Source organism: Polypterus senegalus, chromosome 2 (genome assembly GCF_016835505.1).
Source record: "Polypterus senegalus isolate Bchr_013 chromosome 2, ASM1683550v1, whole genome shotgun sequence".
NCBI lineage: Eukaryota > Metazoa > Chordata > Cladistia > Polypteriformes > Polypteridae > Polypterus > Polypterus senegalus.
In genome coordinates this window covers 7,929,589-7,951,724 of record NC_053155.1, presented here as the reverse complement: position 1 = coordinate 7,951,724, position 22,136 = coordinate 7,929,589, and the positions used below count along the sequence as shown (strand labels likewise).

The 22,136-nt window shown below is 41.1% G+C and overlaps 2 protein-coding genes across 7 annotated transcripts in view; both read left to right on the top strand.

Moving 5' to 3' along the window:
* Positions 1–22,136, top strand: part of LOC120521855 (NACHT, LRR and PYD domains-containing protein 12-like) — a 1,152,437-nt gene that overhangs the window by 988,588 nt on the left and 141,713 nt on the right. The gene's annotated exons all lie outside the window — the stretch shown is intronic.
* The window catches only part of LOC120521894 (selection and upkeep of intraepithelial T-cells protein 5-like), a 100,023-nt gene continuing 98,726 nt past the window's right edge, over positions 20,840–22,136 (top strand). For 2 of the 4 annotated variants that reach the window (XM_039743187.1, XM_039743186.1), the window contains exon 1: positions 20,840–20,972. In XM_039743187.1, the coding sequence (XP_039599121.1) occupies positions 20,918–20,972 (55 nt within the window). In that variant the 5' untranslated portion in view covers positions 20,840–20,917. Of the gene's footprint in view, positions 20,988–22,136 lie in introns of all 4 variants that reach the window. The other 2 variants (XM_039743190.1, XM_039743194.1) reach the window with 2 other exon arrangements.

Genomic DNA, 22,136 nt, shown 5'->3' with positions numbered 1-22,136 from the left:
CCTGGAATCCCAGATGAGAACCGAGTTTAAGAAAGTGGTGAACCTGAGGCTTAAATACACAATGGTAAGGCTGAACCTTAAAAGTACACCTAATGAGTAATGTAGTCTAACCTCCAATCCCAGTTAAAACCAGTACTATCTAGTAGGTAAGTCAGGTAAACCAGTAGAGGCTGACCTTGTAGATGGACAAAAAGGAGGAACAGTTCAGAATTCCAAAAAATGACATCTATCCCATAATGCAATGCTTCTGATGCTCCTCTTTTGACATCAGCATCAGGCCTTTCAGCTGCACATTTCCTTCCTTTTTATCCAAAGGATTATCAGTTTAAGGTGTTGTTCATTTAAAATATGGAAGAACCCATAGAGCAGATAAAGAGTCTTAAACATCAGTTTAAAGTAGAGGTGATGAGGTAGTAGAGTGGATAAGAGGAGCAGCAACAGGCGGCATATTGCTAAGAACAGCTCTTTTTTTTTTTTTTTTTTTTTTTTTATTAATTTTATTACAATCAATACATAGCAATCAAGTTTTACAAAAAAAAAGAATTATGCTAAGAACAGATCGATCCCCACCCTTGAGAGAGAGAGCAAGCCAAGCGGTGTAAAATTTAAGGCTTTTAAAAATACCTAAATCAACAAATTCTCTGTGCTTTATAAAATCATTTCAAAATATTACTGATTAGATCCTGCCATGTTTTGAAAAAGTCTGCACAGATCCTCTAACTGAGTATTTGATTTTTTCCAATTTTAAATAATATAACACATCAGTTTCCCACTGACTTAAAAGAGGAGAGTTTGGGTTCTTCCAGTTTATCAGAATAAGTCTGCGTGCCAACAGTGTAGTGAATGCAATCACAATTTGTTTGTCTTTCTCCACTTTAAGACCCTCTGGAAGAACCCCAAACACAGCTGTTAATGGGTTAGGAGGGATTGTGAGTCCAAGACTGTCTGAGAGGTAATTAAAAATTTTTGTCCAGAATAATGTTAATTTGGAGCAGGCCCAGAACATGTGACCTAGTGAGGCTGGGGCTTTTGCAGCGTTCACAGGTTGGATCATGCCCTGGAAACATTTTGAGAGTTTTAGTCGAGACAGATGTGCTCGATATATAATTTTGAGTTGTATAATTGTATGCTTTGCATATGGAGCTTGAGTGAATTCTCTGCATTGCTACTTTCCACTCCTTTTCTGATATATTAATTGAGAGGTCATTTTCCCAGTGTCCTCTTGGATCTTTGAAAGGAAGGGATTGTAAAAGGATTTTATATATTGTAGAGATGGAGTCTAACTCCTTGAAATTGAGCAATAATTTTTCCAGCGTGGATGAGGGTGCAAGATGAGGAAAATCTGGAAGGTTCTGTTTAACAAAGTTCCTGATTTGAAGATAGTGAAAGAAATTTGTAGCTGGAATGTTAAATTTGGAATGTAATTGTTCATAGGATGCAAAGACGTTGTCTATATAAAGATCTCTAAGCAAGTTAATTCCAAATTTTTCCAGATATTAAAACTGCATATGTTTGTGAGGGTTGAAAGAGGTGGTTCTTTTGCAGGGGTGCCACAGAAAGAAGCTTCTCCGTCTTAAAATGCTTTCTACATTGGTTCCAGATTCTAAGTGAGTGGAGCACAATTGGGTTATTAGTGTATTGCCGATAACGTGTGTTTATTGGAGCACAAAGCAAGGAATACAAAGAAGTACTGCAGGATTTTACTTCTATTGCGGTCCATGCCTGTGTATGTTCTTCTATTTGTGTCCAGGTTCTTATCGACTGTATATTTGCGCCCAGTAATAAAACTGGAAGTTAGGTAGAGCCATGCCGCCTTCTGCCTTTTGTCTTTGTAGGTCGCTCTTTTGATGCGTGGATGTTTAGAATTCCAAATAAATGAGGTTATTGTTGAATCTAATTGCTTAAAGAACGATTTATTAATGTATATTGGTATGTTTTGAAATAAAAAGGAGCTTAGGAAGAATATTCATCTTAACAGTGTTAATTCTTCCAGCTAGTGTGAGATGAAGGGTTGACCATCTATGCAAGTCTTGTTTAATTTTTTCCATACAGACGACGAAATTTTGTTGATAAAGAGCTTTATGTTTACTTGTGATGTTTACCCGAGGTATTTAAACTGTTCTGCAATGATAAAAGGAAGGGTGTCTAATCTAATATTATATGCTTGCGAATTCACGGAAAGAGTACACTTTTATTCAGATTAATTCTGAGACCAGAGAGCTTTTGAAATTCTGTGAGTGCTGCTAAGACTGCAGGCACAGAATTTTCTGGGTCCGATATATACAGTACCATGTCATCTGCATATAATGAGATTTTCTGTTCCAGTCCTTCTCTGCTAATCCCCTTTATCTGATCAGTATTTCGACAATGTATTGCCAGTGGTTCAATGGCAATTGCAAACAGCAGTGGTGACAAAGGGCATCCTTGTCTTGTGCCACGCTCTAGTTTAAAGTAGTCTGAGCAAATGTTATTGATGCAAACTGAAGCTTCTGGGTTAGTATACAGTAATTTAATCCATGCACAAATGTTCGGGCCAAACCCAAACTTCTCCAAAATAGTAAAAGGTATTTCCATTCAATCATGTCGAATGCTTTTTCTGCATCCAATGATAATAATATTTCTGGGGTGTTTGATTTAGTTGGTGAGTATATTACATTAAACAGGCGTCGAAGATTTGAAGATAAGTGTCGGCCCCTAATAAATCCAGTTTGGTCTTGTGATATTACTGAGGGAGCACTTTCTCCATCCTTCTAGCTATGATTTTAGAGAGTATTTTAACGTCGTTATTCAGAAGTGAAATTGGTCTGTATGATGCACATTGTAATAAGTCCTTATTTTGTTTTGGAAGACAGTGATTAGTGCTTGGCAAAGGTTTGTGGAAGAGATTGGTTATCTCTGGCTTCTGTAAATGTTGCTAATAGGAGGGGAGCTAGCTGAGCGGAGAATTTCTTGTAAAACTCTGCAGGGTAGCCATCAGGGCCTGCTGCTTTTCCACCTTGGAGTGACTTTATAGCATCCAGTAATTCTGATAATGACAGAGGTTTATCGAGCTCCTCCACACTAATAGCGTCAATTTGTGGTATCTGTAATTTATCCAGAAATGCATTAGATTGTATATTGTCTTCTTTAAACTCAGTAGTATATAGGGATTTATAGTAGTCTCTAAAAGTGTACATTATATTTTTGTGTTCGATGATTTTATCTCCATTCGTGTTAGTAATTACGAGATTGCGCTTGCACATCTTGCTTGTGAATTTGTTGCGCTAAAAGCTTATTAGCTTTCTCTCCATGTTCATAATAATGATGTCTGGATTTGTAAATTAGTTGTTCGGTTTCTTTAGTTGTCAAGAGGTTTAATTCTGAATGTAGAGCCTGCCTCCTCTTATGTAGAGTCTCGCTTGGTAGTCTGGCATGTTCTTCATCTATTTTAGTAATTTCGCTTTTATCTCTGCTACTTTCTTCGCGGATTTATTTCTGTGGGAAAGATATGAGATAATCTGTCCTCTTAAGAAGGCCTTAAGAGTTTCCCAGAGTATTCCTGCAGAGATCTCAGGGGATGTATTTGTCTCTAGAAAGAATTCAATTTGTTTGGATATAAATTCAGTACAATTCTCGTCAGCTAATAGAAGCGGATTGAGACGCCATCTGCGGGGTGAGTGTATGGGGCTTAGTAATTTCAGCTCCAAGATCATCGGAGCATGGTCTGAAATAACAATAGCATCGTATTTACAAGATTTAATCTTAGGCAAGAAGTTATTATCTATAAAGAAGTAATCAATCCTTGAGTAGCAATGATGTACTGGTGAGTAGAAAGAATATGTTCTTGAATTTGGGTTTAAAAACCTCCAGGGATCTGATAAGTTGTGATCAGTTATAAACTTTGTAATTATCTTTGCGGTGTTAGTTGCCGTTCCCCCTGTGGAGGAAGTCTTATCTAAAAGTGGATTTAGAACACAATTAAAGTCCCCAGCCATTATAAGTTTATGAGTGTTCAGATTGGGAATGGATGCAAATAAATTTTGTATAAATTCCTTATCATCAACATTAGGTGCATAAACATTTATCAAAATCATTTTACAGTTAGATAAGTCTCCCATGACCATCACATATCTCCCTTCAGGATCCAATACTACATCTGATGCTACAAATGGTACTGTTCTATGTATGAGAATTCCCACCCCTCTAGTTTTCTTTGTAAAACTAGAATGGAACATTTGGCCAGTCCAGTCTTTTGCAGCCGGAACTGATCCTTACTTAGTAAGTGGGTTTCCTGTAAAAATACTATTTTAGCATTTAGACCTGTTAGGTGAGAAAGTACTTTCTTTCTCTTTAATTCGTGATTCAGGCCTTTAACATTCCAGCTTACGGTTAACTGTCCCATCATGGAGACACTGATTCTGAGTTTTGGTGTCATATTATAGTCTTAACTGGAAGTGAAATAGTTTAGGTCTTAATTTCCTATTCCCCAAGAGTTGTTGCCATGCAGCTTATTATTACGTTGATAGTTATAATTATAAAGATTGAGATGATAGATTAGATATAGATCAAGCCTGCTCTCTTTCTCTTCCCCTTAACCCCCACCCTCCCTTTTTGCCTCCCCAGGTGAGGCTAAAACCCACTTCATGCAGTCCCAGTCCTCTGACATACCCAGAGACAGAGCACGTCCAAAGCACATCAAGCCCCCATGCAGTGGCGCTTTAAGGTTAAAAGATAGAGATATCTGTTACCAATATAGTCTTTAAAAGAGGAAAAGAAAAGAAAAAAAAAAAAAAAAAGATTTTGCACTTAATATATATACATATATATATATACACACATATACATACATATATACATATATATATATACATACATACACATACATATAATCTTCATCAATTTTAGTGCATTAAGATGATATCCCCAGATAATAAACCCAGGTGATGGTGTTAAAGATGTGTCCAAAACAAGCATAACAAGTCTTAATGCAGTAATAGCAATAACAGCAAACCAAGGGTATGATATTGAACAGTCTCATTTAGGGTACACATGAAATAATTAGAAAAGAAAAAAAAAAAAGAGGAGGAAAACGTAACTAAGCACAATAAAACATAAACATTTAGCGCCCTAGTAATACTAAGTAATGATAAGTAATAAGTAAGTAATAATAATATAAGAATATGAGAATATATGCTGATAAAAACCCGTATTTTAAAACAAATAGATCAGACAGTAGATTATTAATCCTAGCTTTATCATTTACCGCCATGACTCACAATTATGTATCAGAATAGTCCCGGATCAGCTTTCTTAACTCATTTTCTGCCTCCTCCTTGCTAGCGAAAACATAGAAATGACCCTGCCATTCCACTTTCAGTTTTGCCGGATACAGGAGGCCGATTTGACATTGGCTTGCCGTAGCAGCTGTTTAATATTATAGAAGGCGGGCGTTTGATAGCTGTTGCTGGAGAGAAGTCAGGGAAGACGCGAATGTGGCAATCTTCATATATAATATCTTCCTTTTTTCCTGAGGAGTTCCATCACCTCTAACTTAAATGATAATCGTTCAAAACGGACTATAAAAGATCTTGGTCGGGGTCTGACGGTGTTTGATCAGCGACGCGTAAGCCGCTGCTATCTCAGATTCTGCTTTAAAGTCGCCCCGATTATTTTAGAAAAAGTTCAGTTGCGAATTTCACGGGTTTAAACTTTCTCGATTCTCCGCAAGCCTTCAATTCTGACATTATACCTTCTATTCCCATCTTCTAAAGCAGCCAGTCTGTCTCCAAGTTTTTCTCCGAGTTTTTACATTCAACTGACATTTACTGCTCTTTCCTCGGCACTGGCAGCTAGATGTTCGGCTATTTCGATCCGATTCGTGAATGTCTCACTAAGATGCTCCAATCGATCAGCAAGCGTGCTCAGTTTAACTGAGTTTTTCTCAATGCGCTCTTCGATTTTACCCAGCACCTGTCGAAGTTCAAGTTGTACCTCTTGGCGCAGCCTTTCATTTGCCTGTTGGATTTCCTGTTTTAATTCCTGTTTCAGTCTCTCAAGTGCCTTTGCCGTTGCTTTCTCATTAGCCTTCTCGCTTTTCTTTATATCTTGCCTGAGCTCAGCGAGCAACACTTTCAGTTCAGATAGCTGAAATGTGCCTTCTTGTGCCGTAGATGAAGCAGCAGACTCTGCTGAAGCCGGTGTCCCGCTGCTCCAGTCCCGCGTAATTGCGTAACTGAAGCCGCGGACCTCCCGGTCTTTTCCAGTTTCAGGTAATCCTCTCCAATCGGCGAGCTATCCACATCTGCACTCACGATCGCACCTTCGCTCCCCCTTTCGCTCTCAGCGGCGATGTAGCGGACCGTGGTCCCGAGGAGTCTGTACTTTCGCCCATCTGATCCAGGTCTGTCTCTGAGAGGCCGTATCTCGAACTAGGGCTTGCTGATCGCAGCTTGGATGTAGCTTTAGTCTTCGATTCTTTCGGACCCCCCTTCTTGTTGGCCATGTTTATATGTGTTTACATATACTGTAGCGGTCCCTCTCGGGTTGAATAAATACAGGATATCTCTGAATAATAAGCAAATAATATGAAAAATAGCACCACTGCTAGCGGAGCTCCACTTCAGACGTCCATCTCTCGCATCGGACGAGACCAACAGCTCTTTTTTAAGAAAATGAAGGGCTACAAGAGGCAGCAAGTCCAATACAGAACAAAGCGATCAGAAGGACAAAAAGGAATTGTATCATTTTCCATCCCAATGCTGGGAGCCGCTCTATTACCCAGCGATCATTGTTCTCCCATGATAAGAAAAGGAGTGTCTGACCTAAATCACCTGTTTCATGATGAAGATGTTCAGTCAGAGATGTCAGATTTGAAGACACATCTGGAATGGAAAGACAGCATCAACCGTCAGTGACAGCACAAGTGTCCCTTCACCTGCTAGACAAATGTCCAGATGACTGAAGTGTCGCCCACCATTGACTTTGGTAGCTGATTCTGCAGGGAGATCAGCCACCGCCTGTAGGGCCTGTGCAGGTCCATTAATGTGGCGTCCATAAGGCAGAGATGTTGCACTCGGACCAAAGACACCAAGCCATCTAAGGCACTGCTTGAATTGTTGGACATTGCAGGCCACAGACAAGCCTTTGGGTAACTGGGGTAAGTCTGTTGTCTGCAGACAAATGACATCATCTTAGGTGTTACTGGCTTTTGTAACCATGAAAGGAAAACTCCACTCATCAGTGTTTGATAATCTAGAAATGGTCTTAAATTAGACTGATTAGAGAAAATTGAAAGAATATTAGAAAGAGAAACAGAATAGTGGAGCTGACCTGAGGGAAAGCAGGGCTTAGAGGAGCCCCTAAAACAAATGTGGCAGGTGTGTCAAAGTGTGTAGATGATGGAGGAAAATCTGGAGGTGTCTGTTCATCGAGTTTCAGTCTGATAGGAGGGAATGCAACTATTAGAAAAGCCAGAGAACTTGAAGGAAAACGTGAAAAAAGAAAAATACCAACTGACATATAGAGTAGAATACAATACAATGAACACAAGTGGACATGTGAAACATCACCAGGAGGAAGGATTGAGCAAAATATAAGGAGTTTAAGGTTTTAGATGGGTCACAACACACACGGGATAAAGTGGAATACCGAATTGTGAGGTATAAGGAATGGCATACAGAATCAGCATGATGATTGATTAAGAACTACTAAGAATATGACCCCACCGGCATGATAAGGTAAATATGGAGTAATGACACTTGTGTCAAGGTGTGCCCTGAAGCCTGTCTACTATGAACAGACAAGTCAGATGCAGCACTGAATCCGATACATGGCACTGTGAAGATGTTCAGGATCAGAGCCTCTTTTGACATCTTCATCCAGTGAACTGGAGAGCACAGGGTGGTCTGGTGATGCTGGGGTATCCTGGGGTTTAACCAGATGACATTAGGATGGATGAACACATACAGGATGCCCTTGATCGTTTCAGAGAGGTGGATGATGTCACCTCAATAAGACCTGAAAGTGGCCTTGCACACTTGGGAGCAGAAGAGGTTTGTCACTTCAAAACTTTCTGCTGGATCAAATCAGCAAGTTGAAATGACGAATCATCTCAGTACGTCGCTCTGGAGAGGCTTCTTTTATCAGAGTCTCTGTTAGTCAGGATGCATTTCCTCAGGAGTATCCATTTCTTCCACATTGTTTTCTTTCTTTTTGGGATGTCACAGTGCTGAGTTAGCGATGCTCCCTCACAGCTTATCAGTTCTCCTCTCTGCCCAGGGTCCATCTGTTAGGGGTTGGCAGGTTCTTTCCGTGTTTCTAAGGGTTTTTCTTATGGCACTTTGGTTTTCCCCACATGTCCCCAAAGAGTCCTGATTGGCTGTGTGTGTGGGAATGATGGACATCCTGCCCAGGGTCTGTCCTGCCTTGTGCCCAGTGCTGCTGCCATAGCAGTAGTAGTAAGCAGTAGAGTAGGCAGTGGCCCCTTGTGAAGCTGACTTGAGTTTTGTGGCTTTAAGATCTTTATGATATGATGTTGTATTTGATTATGTAGAACATAAAGATCATCTTGACTCATCTCACCTTCTTAAACATTTTTCCTTTTGAGGATCACAACCATAAAGATCATATTTAACACATTCATTTATTTCATTGTATTCTTTCATTTCCTATCATTTGCTTTCCACATCCCATTTATTTTTCTCGGTCCTATGATTGCCTTGTCACATTTGCCATCTTTGTGTTTTATTGCTCAGCAGACAGGGGGCACCAGTCACAGCAGTTGTGTTTTATTTTATTTTACTGCCTCTGATGTCTCAGTGTTCACTTGAAGTCCACGGTGACTCTTCAGCTGCTCGTCGTCCTCCCTGTTAGTGACACAAACTTTATCTGACATTCCACTAAATTAATTCTTCTGCTGTCCACAACGAGCTTGATTATCTTCTGTGAAGGCCTCACCACTCAGATGGCCTTCTTCTTTAGTATACTGTAACTGACAAGTGTGTTGAGTTTTTACATTTCTTTTTATTTTGGTGTCTTCTGCCTTTTTAAGATTCAGGTGTGTTCCTCCTGGCCAGCTGCCACATTAAAGTGAAAGACAAAAATAAAAACATCTCAGGGCCTGCTGTTTGGTGGCTTTACCTTCATGCCACAGCTTGTCTTTAATAAGCCTGAGAACACAAATGGCTTTCCAAAGTTCTGATGAACAAAAAATGGCTGACTTGACAAAACTGAAAACGATATCAGATAAGCAAGGAGGAGGTGGAGGTTAGGAGCACATGCTAAGCTAGAAAGGAGCTGAAATTTTAATTTACGTAACAGAAGGTTGCAATGAAAAGAGCAGATAAAATGAAATACAAAACCAGACAACTGATGACAGACAGCGAGACACGAGAATCACAAACAGTGCAAACAGGCGCCTCGGGGGCTTAACACAAACCAGCCTTGCCAATAAAAAACCTGACTGGATTGGGGGGAGGGGTCGACACTACTGAGGTATCACTTTGATGTGTACACAGCATGTAGTGCACCAAACACACACACACACACACACACACGCACTCAGGGTCCTTGTGGGGTCAGCAGGGGTCACTTAAGCCCTTTATTCTGTCTGCTGTCAGATTTGAATGTGGAAATTAAAGTTCACATTTAGCCCTTCATCATGGCTCAGACTGCAGCACTGAGGTGGTCCTCTGTGTGTCTATGGTGTCCCTGCTCACTGCCATCACAGCAGACCACCTCACTGCTAGAATTGCTGAGTGCTGCAGTGATGTTAGAGGGGCACATCTGACAGTTTACTCTAAATCTGTTAAGTGTGAAATTTCCATGTTACAGAATGTTGCTTTGTTTAAACACCACCTTTTACTACAGATGAGGTCTTGCAGGTTAATCTTCTTTAAACTCTTATCCTAGTGGTTGACATACTGACATTCTCTTTCATGTTTACTGTCTCCTTCTCTTATTTTTCAGTTCTTTAATTTGTACTTTGCGTCTTCTCAATTTTTTACTTTTTCTCTTCTCCAGTGTCATTAGTGCCACTAACTTGTGACCAGTGAGGTTATTAGGGTGGGATGGGAGTCTGGACAAGTAACAAAGGTCATGAAAATGTTCAAATAAGTGAAAGCTTTCTTACTTTTTACTGAAAGTGTATTGGGTGGGATGATGTGTTGTTTGGGTGGGCAGAGCCAATAGATACACTCCCCTGTAGCTTCACCCTTGCTTATGATCATGTGTTTCTCTCCTTTGTCTTTTAACTTTTCTAAATCTTTATTTCTGCTATTTTAATAACAGCTAATCTGTGATATTAATCAAACCTGAGAGCTCACAATGCTTTTAGAACATTAGAACCCTCTAGACGAGAACAGGCCATTCAGCCCAATAAAGCTTGCCAGTCCTATCCACTTATTTCTACCAATAAAACATCAAGTCGAGTTTTGAAAGTCCCTAACGTCTTACTGTACACCACACTACTTAGTCGCTTATTCCAAGTGTCTGTCAGTCTTTTTGTAAAGAAAAACTTCCTAATGTTTGTGCGAAATTTACCCTTAACAAGTTTCCAGCTGTGTCCCCGTGTTCTTGATGAACTCATTTTAAAATCACAGTCTCGATCCACTGGACTAATTCCCTTCATAATTTTAAACACATTTTCTGTTCCCCACACCCCTTGAAATTGTTTGATTTCTGTTTACAACTCCTACAAAAGTCATCACATTTCAAGATAAAGAAGTCAAATTCCTAATTTTTGAAGCACAGATTGAATCACATACAGAACTCCAGGTGCATAAAATTTAAATATTAAGTTATCTTAATAAATCTCAATAACCTTGTAAATGTGTCCCCCGCTAAGCTTAGACACTCGAACAACAATTTGGTGTTTGGAGTGTCCCATGAGGCATCAGTGCCTCAAGGAAATGACACACGATCAACAATCAAAGGGTTTTGGGCATTGGAGACCCCCAGGGAGCAATGAGTGCCAGTGCTGATAAGCAATGAAACACAGTCGATGAGTTTTATCCCCTGATAACACCTGCATTGCAGTTAAAAACAGATGTACCATATAATTAAAATCGCTGCCAGGACCACCAGCAGAAGAGATGGAGTGTAAGCAGCTGGTGTTGCATTGCATTTGGTAGTGCTTGCCCCCCACCCAACAAAAATCAATGACATTTTACAATCAGAGGATGGCACAGAAATTAATACTAGACATTGTGCTTCTCTACATTTCATGGCTGTAAGAGCCAATCTTAGAAAGTTAAAGTTTTGAGTTACAGTAAACTCATATTAAAGCTTGCTTAATTTGAATAGAATATAATTTCTTTCATAGTCATAGCTTATGGTATAGTCCTTATAGTATAGTAAGAGATAGAACCTTCTTGCTATAACTGAGAAACAGTGTGGTAATAGATTCAGTTGTTGTTTAGAAAAGGTCCCAGTAAGCAGGGACTTGAAAGACCCATTTTCAACTAAGAAATGGGATAAGCATACAGTTTTCTGACAGTTTAGAAATGGTTCAGAAATGTTAATAGTAATGATTTGAGATGTAACAAGATTAAGCTTAGAACTGAACTTTTCTTAACATTAATTTTTCCTTTTTTTTGCTATTTTAATTTTCTTTTTTGTGTGAACTGTTTTACTTTGAAACTTAACTAAACTTTTAAAAATGAAAATATTTTGTCTGTGGAATCATTTCTGCACGTTAGGCTTTTGTTGAATCCCATTTTTTTGAGTTGAAGCTGCTGAACTTTGGTAATTTTGGGAAAACGCAGCTACAATGGTAATGTCCAAATTCCACTTTCTTTAAAAAAGTTATTTGCCTTTATGGACACTCGGCCCACAGCAAGGAACCTTGCCACCAAGGAGTTTTTTGACCACCTCAGTGACTTCAGTCCCAGAGATGGGAGAGCCCACCTCAGAGTCCCCAGGCTCTGCTTCCTCATTGGAAGGCATGTTAGTGGGATTGAGGAGGTCTTCGAAGTACTCCTCCCCCGACCCTACGTCGAAGTCGAGGTCAGCAGCGCACCATCCCCACTATATACGGTGTTGACACTGCACTGCTTCCCCCTCCTGAGACGCCGGACGGTGGACCAGAATCTCCTCGAAGCCGTCCAAAGTCGTTCTCCATGGCCTCTCCAAACTCCTCCCATGCCCGAGTTTTGGCCTCAGCAACAACCAAAGCGCGTTCCGCTTGGCCTGCCGATACCTATCAGCTGCCTCCAGAGACCCACAGGACAAAAAAGTCCTATAGGACTCCTTCTTCAGCTTGACGGCATCCCTCACCGCTGGTGTCCACCAACGGGTTCGGGGATTGCCGCCACGACAGGCACCGACCGCCTTGTGGCCACAGCTCCGGTCAGCCGCCTCAACAATAAAGGCATGGAACATGGCCCATTCGGACTCAATGTCCCCCACCTCCCTCGGGACGTGGTTGAAGTTCTGCCGGAGGTGGGAGTTGAAGCTACTTCTGACAGGGGACTCTGCCAGCCGTTCCCAGCAGACCCTCACAACACGTTTGGGCCTACCAGGTCTGACCGGCATCTTCCCCCACCATCGAAGCCAACTCACCACCAGGTGGTGATCAGTTGACAGCTCCGCCCTCTCTTCACCCGAGTGTCCAAGACATATGGCCGCAGGTCCGACGACACGACCACAAAGTCCATCATCGACCTGAGGCCTAGGGTGTCCTGGTGCCAAGTGCACATATGAACACCCTTATGCTTGAACATGGTGTTCGTTATGGACAATCCATGACGAGCACAGAAGTCCAATAACAAAACACCGCTCGGGTTCAGATCGGGGCCATTCCTCCCAATCACGCCCTTCCAGGTCTCACTGTCATTGCCCACGTGAGCATTGAAGTCTCCCAGCAAAACGAGGGAATCCCAGAAGGTATGCCCTCTAGCAACCCCTCTAGAGACTCCAAAAAGGGTGGATACTCCAAACTGCTGTTCGGCGCATACGCACAAACAACAGTCAGGACCCTTCCTCCCACCCGAAGGCGGAGGGAGGCCACCCTCTCGTCCACTGGGGTAAACCCCAATGCATAGGCTCTGAGTCGGGGGGCAATAAGTATGCCCACACCTGCTCGGCCTCTCACCGGGGGCAACTCCAGAGTGGTAGAGAGTCCAGCCCCTCTCAAGAAGATTGGTTCCAGAGTCCAAGCTGTGCGTCGAGGTGAGTCCGACTATATCTAGCCGAGCCTCTGACCTCGCGCACTAGCTCAGGCTCCTTCCCTTCAGAGAGGTGACATTCACGTCCCAAGAGCCAGTTTCTGTAGCCGAGGATCAGACCGCCAAGGTCCCCGCCTTCGGCCACCACCCAACTCACACTGCACCCAACCTCCTTGGCCCATCCCATAGGTGGTGAGCCCATGGGGAGGAGGACCCGCGTTACCTCTTCGGGCTGTGCCCGGCCGAGCCCCATGGGTGCAGGCCCGGCCACCAGGCGCCGCCATCGAGCCCCACCTCCAGGCCTGGCTCCAGAGGGGGGCCCCGGTGATCCGCGTCCGGCAAGGGAAAACGTCGTCCAAAGGTTTCGCTCATCATTGGAGGTTTGTTGAACCGCTCTTTGTCTCATCCCTCACCTAGGACCAGTTTGCCTTGGTGGTTCTACCAGGGCATAAAGCCCCGGACAACATAGCTCCTAGGATCATTGGGACACGCAAACCCCTCCACCACGATAAGGTGACGGTTCAAGGAGGAGTACATTCAAAATAGCTTGTCTTAATGCTGGAAATATCAAAGTAAAACAAATGAGTTGGAGTTGCATGTAGAGGAACATAATTATAATATTATAACAATAACAGAAACCTGGCTAAATAACAAAGATGGGGTTGAGTGTAACACAGAGGGATACACATTTATTAGGAAGGATAGACAGAACAGAAAAGGAGGTGGGGTTGTTGTTTATGTCAAACAGAATTTAAATGTAAGTCCTCTTGAGTTGGATGATGAGCCCCATCTTAGTGAGGACGTGTGGCTTCACCTGGAAAGCATTAAAGAAAGTGGTCTTATTTTAGGAGTATTCTATAGACCACCCAATGCTGACAGTAATTTCAACACACATTGGTGCGAGGAACCTCATCAGAACTGGTCGATGTTAAGAGTGGTGACCTGCAGGCGTCAGTGCTAAGGCCGCTGTTATTTTTAATATTTTTAAATGATTTAGATAGGAATATAAGTAACAAGCTGGTTAAGTTTGAAGATGATACCAAGATAGGTGGATTAGTAGATAATTTGGAATTTGTTGAATCATCACTGAGGGACTTGAAGAGCATACTGGTTTAGGCAGATGAAATTTAATATCAGTGGATGTAAAGTTTTAAACATAAGTAAAAATGTTAGGTTTGAATACACATTAGAAGGTCTGGAATTTGAACGTCCACGTTATAAAGATGGATTTAGGAGTCATAGTAGACTTGTCACTATCAAGTGCCAGACAGAGTTCAGAAGCCATTAAGAAGGCTAACAGAATGTCAGGTTATATAGCGCCTTGATGTATGCAGTACAAGTCACAGGAGGTTCTGCTCAACCTTTATAACACACTGGTGAGGCCTCATCTTGAGTACTGTGTGTAGTTTTGGTCTCCAGGCTACAAAAAGGACATAGCAGCACTAGAAAAGGTCCAGAGAAGAGCGACTAGGCTGATTCCAGGGCTACAGGGGTTGAATTATGAGGAAAGATTAAAAGAGCTGAGCCTTTACAGTTTAAGCAAAAGAAGATTAAGTGGTGACATGATTGAAGTGTTAAAAATTATGAAGGGAATTAGTCCAGTGGATCGAGACTTGTATTTTAAAATGAGTTCAACAAGAACATGGGGACACAGTTGGAAACTTGTTAAGGGTAAATTTTGCACAAACATTAAACACAAAACATAAGTTTTTCTTCACACAAAGAATGATAGACACTTGGAATAAGCTACCAAGTAGTGTGGTAGACAGTAAGACGTTAATGACTTTCAAAACTCGACTTGATGTTTTTTGGAAGAAATAAGTGGAGAGGACTGGCGAGCTTTCTTGGGCTGAATGGCCTGTTCTTGTCCAGAGTGTTCTAATGTTCTAATTTGTCAACTGTGTACAGTGCCATGCAAATGTATTCAATCCCCTTGAAAGTTATCCGAATTTTCTGCATGACCATAGACTTGTACACAAATTTATTCATTCAGTACTTTTAATTGAACTGTTCTACTGTAACAAAACATTTCCATACTCAATATAAATCATTTTCTGTAGATATTTGTGTTTGCCTGAGTACTCAAGCCCTACACATGCATACTTTATCAAAAGCCCTTTTACTGCAGTAACAGCCTTCATTCTTTCTGTACCAGGTTTGTACATTTTTCACGCAGCATTCTTCCCCATTCTTTTTGGCACAATTTCTAGAGATGCTCTCTTTCAGTCGATTGGCACCTCTGGACTGCAGTCTTCAAACAGTGCCACAGATTGTCAATAAGGTTAAGATCAGGGCTTTGACTTGGCCATTCCAGAACATTCAACTTTCTGTTTTTGTGCCATTCCCGTGTCACTTTGGGTCTATGTGATGTTGAAAGATGAATCTTCTCCCGAGTCGTAGGTTCATAGCAGACTGGAACAAGTTCTCCTGCAATATTGCGTGGTATTTGTGTCCATCCATTGTCCCTTCAACTCTGATAAGATTCCCAGGCCCAGCACATGAAGAGCATCCTTATAGCATGATGCTGCCACCACCATATTTCACTGTAGTTGTGGTGTTTCTTGATTCATGGACAGTGTTAGGTTTACACCACATGCATGAAGTCTTGTCAAAAAGTTCTGTTTTGGTCTCATCAGACCATAAAACCTTCTCCCACATCTCATTTGTGTCTTTCTCATGCTTTGTAGCAAATGCCATATGTGCCTATATGTGGCCCTTCCTAAGGAATGGCTTCTTCCTTGCTACCCTCCTGGTTTATAGAGGGGTCTTGAAATTGTGGACCTTCACTCCAGTTTCAATGAAAGACCACTGCAGACGTCTGACAGTGACGGTTGCATTTTTAGTTGACATCTCACTCTGGTGTTTAGTTTGGAGGGATGGCCTGTTCTAGTAAGAGTCTGACTGCTGTGATGAACCTTCCATTTTCTGATGATGGACCTCACAGTGGCTTAACAGGACATTCAAACTCTTGTTATTTGTTTTTTGTGAGCCATTTCCTGCCTTGTGCATTTCAATGAGTTCTCACATCAGCAGATGCTCCTTTGTCCTCATTTTTGGAGTGATTGTCCAATAAAGACTACGGCCTTACAAAGGGGTTTTTTTAGATCCAGAGAGATAGAAAGGACTCACAAGTTGAAACTCATTATGTTTCATTCTGACTGTCAAATGACTGTCACCTTTGTGTCATCTGTCATTCATTTGTCATTTGTGTAAACCTGGAACTTCCAAAGCACAGAGGTTTAACACTAGAATTACCAGAGCCTACGAAAAAACTTGTAGATCCGTCCCACCTTAAATCGCTTCTTAAAACCGTTCTTACCTCTCCGCCAGTGTCTTTTGTTCATCTAAATGTGCTGATAACACAAGCTGCAAGCAGCCGGCTATTCCGTCCCCCCCACCGACTTAGAACGTGCACAAACTTCTCCCAGCTCATGCCTTGATTGATTATCTGGGAGTAAAGTGGAGTTTTAGAGTGGAAATAATAGATCGTTTTTAGAACACATGCATTTAACGTGTGTTCCGTTTCTACATTAATCTGTGTAAACACATTGTTAAAACAGACACTTTTTCATATTTTACTAATAAATTTTACAAAATGTAGGTAGTTCTCCCGCTGGGGAGATAATATATATATATTTATATATATATTTTTTTTAACCTTCGCCATTCTGCCTGCCTGAACTCCCTGTCTATCTATATAGTAATAACAGTAATTTTATTATTATATAGCAGCTTCCCTGTCTCCCTATCTATCCCCTTAGCTGTTTTTTTATATATCTATTATACAGTGCCCTATGGGGTGCCAAACTGGCAATTACAATGATTTTTGGAATATATAAAGTCATTCCTGAATATATAAAGTCAAAACTTGAATATATAAAGTAATTCCTGAATATATATAGTCGGCGTCAGAATATATAAAGTCATTACCGAACATATAAAGTCAGCGTCGGAATATATAACCTCATTCCTGACTTTATATAATCAGGCTTTGACTTTACATATTCAGGTGTGACTTTATATATTCTAACTCTGACTTTATATATTCAGGAATGACTTTATATATTCTGATGACGACTTTATACATTCAAGTTTTGACTTTATATATCCAGGAATGACTTTATATATTCCGAAAATCATTGTAATTGCCTGTTTGGCACCCCATAGGGCACTGCATAATAGATATATAAAAAAACAGCTAAGGGGATAGATACTGTTTATAGATAGATAGGAAGGAAAGGCACTATATGATAGGCAGACAGGGAAGCTGCTATATAATAATAAAATTACTGTTATTACTATATAGATATTATTTATTTAGTTACTTCCTACAGCGTAAAGTCACGAGTGCAAAGCTTCCCATGTACATATACAAAGTACAGCAATGGCAAAAGTGCATTCTTGATCCGATGTAGGACAGTCAACATGATTTGAGTTTGCCTCTGTTATAGCGCGTCTGAGAAAACAGCGGGGGTGTGGGGGGGGTTGAGTTGGGATCGTGAACGCGGCTGAGAGAATAACAGAATAAAAAAAAAGCTAACCTTTACAAGTATCATAAATTACACTGGCTGTTACAGACTGGAATCAAATGTATGTTTTTATTTTAAAATAGTAAGAATACGTGCAGCTCACATCTCAAAACGGACTTATCTAGAATCAAACTCGTGAAGTTCAGACTACCAGTCAAGTGCTGATGCTGTTGCGCCACCACAGCACTTTTAACAAATGCGTGTCAATATTGCACTCTAACGTGGGTTGTTTTTCTGTAGTTATATTTTTGAATAAAAGTGCACTTGTTCTATTATATTTGTACTTTTTGTGAAAGTGTTTCTTTGATATTTGGACTTCAGACTTCACACATTATAAACTTCATGTCTACATTTTGTCAATTATGACTAAAACATGAAAAATGTTTCTTTTTTAACAATGTGTGTACATAGATCGTTGTAGACACGGAACACACATGAAATGCAAGTGTTCCAAATAATGATATAGTATTTCTAAAAGGTGTCATTTTGCTTGACTTCTCACTCTATACAACTCCAAGCAACTGACATGCAGGTAAACAGACTTGAGCTGAGACAACTGTGCTCCGGTGGAGGATGTGATAGTAGGCTGCTTGCTGTTTGCTGCTTAGCCACAAATTTAGAAGACAAAAGACGTGACGGAGAGGTGAGAAGCGTTTTAAGGTGGGACAGCTCTACGAGTTTTTTCATTGGCTCTGGTAATTCTAGTGTTAAATACTCAGGCAAACACTAACTTTGGAGTTTTTTCTTCAGTTAAATAACTACAGAAAATGATTTATAAGAGATCATATTAAAAATACTGAATGGATAAATATGTGGACAAATCTCTTGTCATGCAGAAAATTAGGATGACTTTCAAGGGGGTTGAATTCTTTTGCACACCTCTGTATACTGACTTGTCTTTAAGAAAGCGTCTGCTAAACAAAGAAAACCAACACTGGATATGCCAATCAATGGACACTTTCAGGTGACTCTAAAATGTGACTGTCCTCAAGGAGGAGTTTTAGTTTATCTGACTCTGAATCACTTAAATCAAACATAAAGGTGGGATTCAAGTTCACATTTATTGTGGTGAGGAGCAGAATGAAGTTCTGACTTGCATGTTTCCTCACTCAGGTCCATGTTGAATATCAGCACAAGAAACAGTTGAGCTGGACAAGCAGCAAGATGTGAGCTTGAAGGCCAGCAGAGTCCATGGTAGAAAAGTTTACTGAACTGATTTAGTTGACAAGAATTTTATAAATATTTGATGGCTTATCAGAACAGCGAATAGTTTGTGTTCAATGTTGGTTAGCCAGTCATTCTCTAAACCACTGAACAGGGTCATGGGGGTCTGCTGGAGTCTACCCCAGTTAGCACAGGATGCAAAGCAGGGAACAAACCCTGGACAGGACACCAACCCAACACAGTGCACACACACACAGAAAGGGGCCAATTTAGGATCGCCATCTAACCTACATGTCTTTGGATTGTGGAAGGAAATCTGAGTACCCAGAGGAATTCCACGCAGACATAAGAATATGCAAACTCCACGCAGGGAGGACCAGGGACACAAACTCTGGTGTCCTAACTGAGAGGCAGCAGCGCTACCGCTGTGCCATTGGGTCAGTCATGTTTAATGTCTGTCAGTCATTGTCCAACCCGCTTTAAATCAGAAATTATAAGTTTCAATCTTCCATCCATCCATCCATCCATTATCCAACCGCTATATCCTAACTACAGGGTCACGGGGGTCTGCTGGAGCCAATCCCTGCCAACACAGGGCACAAGGCAAGAACAAATCCCCAGGCAGCGTGCCAGCCCACCGCAGGGCACACACAGACACACACCCACACACTAAGCACACACTAGGGACAATTTATGATCGCCAATTCACCTAACCTGCATGTCTTTGGACTGTGGGAGGACACCGGAGCACCCGGAGGAAACAAGTTTTAATCTTTTGCCCCAAATTGCAAAGGTTGTGTTTTCTTTTTGTTTTGTTTTTTGTTTTTTTCACTTGCTCACACTGTCCTAAGACAATTGCTGTACTTGTGTCCACAAGAAGGACATTTGACAACTGAAAGTGCAGAAGGAGAAGCAGGTCTGGGTGGGCAGTGCATCATCAAGCCCTTCCGTGAGAACCCTAAATCCAAAGAGGACTGTTTCATTTATGTTAGGTAGAATGCCCAGAGGGGACTGGGTGGTCTCATGGTCTGGAATCCCTACAGATTTTATTTTTTCTCCAGCCGTCTGGAGTTTTTTTGTTTTTTCTGTCCCCCCTGGCCATTGAACCTTACTCTTATTCGATGTTAATTAATGTTGATTTATTTTGTTTTATAATTGTGTCTTTTATTTTTCTATTCTTTATTATGTAAAGCACTTTGAGCTACTGTTTGTATGAAAGTGTGCTATAGAAATAAATGTTGTTGTTGTTGTGCTGTCAATGCCACTGTAAGATGATGGCGTCTCCTACCAGACTGACCAACGTAAATCAGTGAGGTCAAAAGAGAAGTCAGACATCAGAGCAGAGCCTTCATTTCTGTACATTTGTAAGTTCACTCAGGGGAAATGCAAGCCCAGCACAGGAGTTTGTCCTCTGTTGACCTTACCCAGTCTTAATTGTAATCATTATTGTGCTTTTTACTTTTTTTTTTCTGTATTTCCATATTTATCAGTGCTAACTGGAGGTTGAATGCCAAGCTGGATGATGGCTTTATGTTGTGTAGTTCAGGTTGGACTATTAAACTGAATACTCCTCCATGAAGTGTCACGGCGTGTTGGAATCGTCTGTCATGCCACATGATCTTGACCTCAGCTTAGTGTCTTTCATTCTTATTTGGATAGACCCCATTCGCTTTGTATGTACATTAAAGATTCAAGCTTTGTTGACATGATGAGTCAAACCTGCTTGAAATTTCCTCATTTATCTGTTTAATGTCAAGTGATCAGCAGTCCTCACCCACTGCGACTCCTTGCCTGCTCGTCTTTAGCTCCTGTCCATGGCATGTCCTGCTGTCTCATGGTGTGTCGTATCTGTGAGGGGATTTTTACATCAGAAGTTTCACGTTTAGTTTATTTCATTTCCTTCTTTTTATTTATGTTTTTGTCATCTTCTGTCTCTTTAAGACTCAGGTGTGTTCCTCCTGGATGGCTGCCATGTTAAAGTGAAAGTGAAAACCAAGACAGAACAGCATGTTGAAGATTTGATTTACTATGGCTGGACGTGTTTTATAAATCCACTGATGTAGCACAAAGATCTTCTCATTGATGAATTCAGAAAAAACAACTGAGGAAAAAACTGAACTGAGGATAAAAGGCCCATGTAGGTAAGTGAAAAGTAAGTTTGAGTTTGTCAGCTTAGCTGAAGTGGACAGAGAAACAGAGAAAACGCACACAGGAGCACAAGACAAAGAAGAAGAAAGGCAGGTGACATGTTAGAACAGAGGCCAGCAAATGGCAAACACACACAGATAAGACACTCACACTCAGCTTATACACCTTTCAGCCTCAGGGAGGCACCACTGCACAGCTCTGAGTCTCCGTATTCACAGAGAGACACGGGCTACAGATGAGGGGTCAGTGGTCACCTGACCTGACCACACAATTACACAACTAGTGGCTGTCACTTGCCATGTTGTCCTAGTTTTGTTTTAAAATGACACCAGAGGAACATGATGGGCAAGAACAGCAGATCTGACACTTCTTTGTGGCTCAGACGGCAGCCCAGAGGGGCTCATTTAGATGTGTGTGACTTCAAGGTCTTGGTGGTGTGGAGCAGAATGAAGTTCTGTCTTGTGTGTTTGCTCCCTCGGTGGCCATGCTCAGTGTCACTGAATATCCTGATAATGTCATAAACCAGATGGAGATGTTTATCCATGGGACAGACAGACTGACATTGGTGGTCTGTGGTGTTTTAGCTCCACACAGTGCAGTTCACAGAAGACATTGTGAGGTGAAAGATGAAGTGGATTCATTTTACCTCAGCAATGTTTATAAATTGAACAAAGATGTATCTAAATGGTGACAAGCCGGCTATGTCTACAGTCACAGTTTTTAAGAAGTTCCGTTCTCTGTCAGGTTTATCAGCCTCTTCTCGCACTTACTGTCTCTTTAATGTCTCCTCACATTTGCTCAATCTGATTATTTTCGGTGGTCCTTTTATATTTAAAGGCTACTACTCTGTATGTTTTGTATTGTTTTTTCTTATGATGTTACAATCAGTGACAGTCACTGGCTGAAGTGTTTATGTGGTGGACCACTGACTATTGACCACAGCCTCACTTATTCACCTTTTTCACTTTTTTTTGGTATTTTCAGTTACAACTGCACAGTGACTGGTAAGACTTTGTCAAATTTCTTCTCAGAGCAAAATAAACTTACTTCAGGATTATTTTTTGATATTACAGTTTGTTTTAGACGTTTCATTTGGCAGCACAGAGGTATTGTGGTTATGTCTGCCAATTTATGGATCCAGCATTTTGGGTTT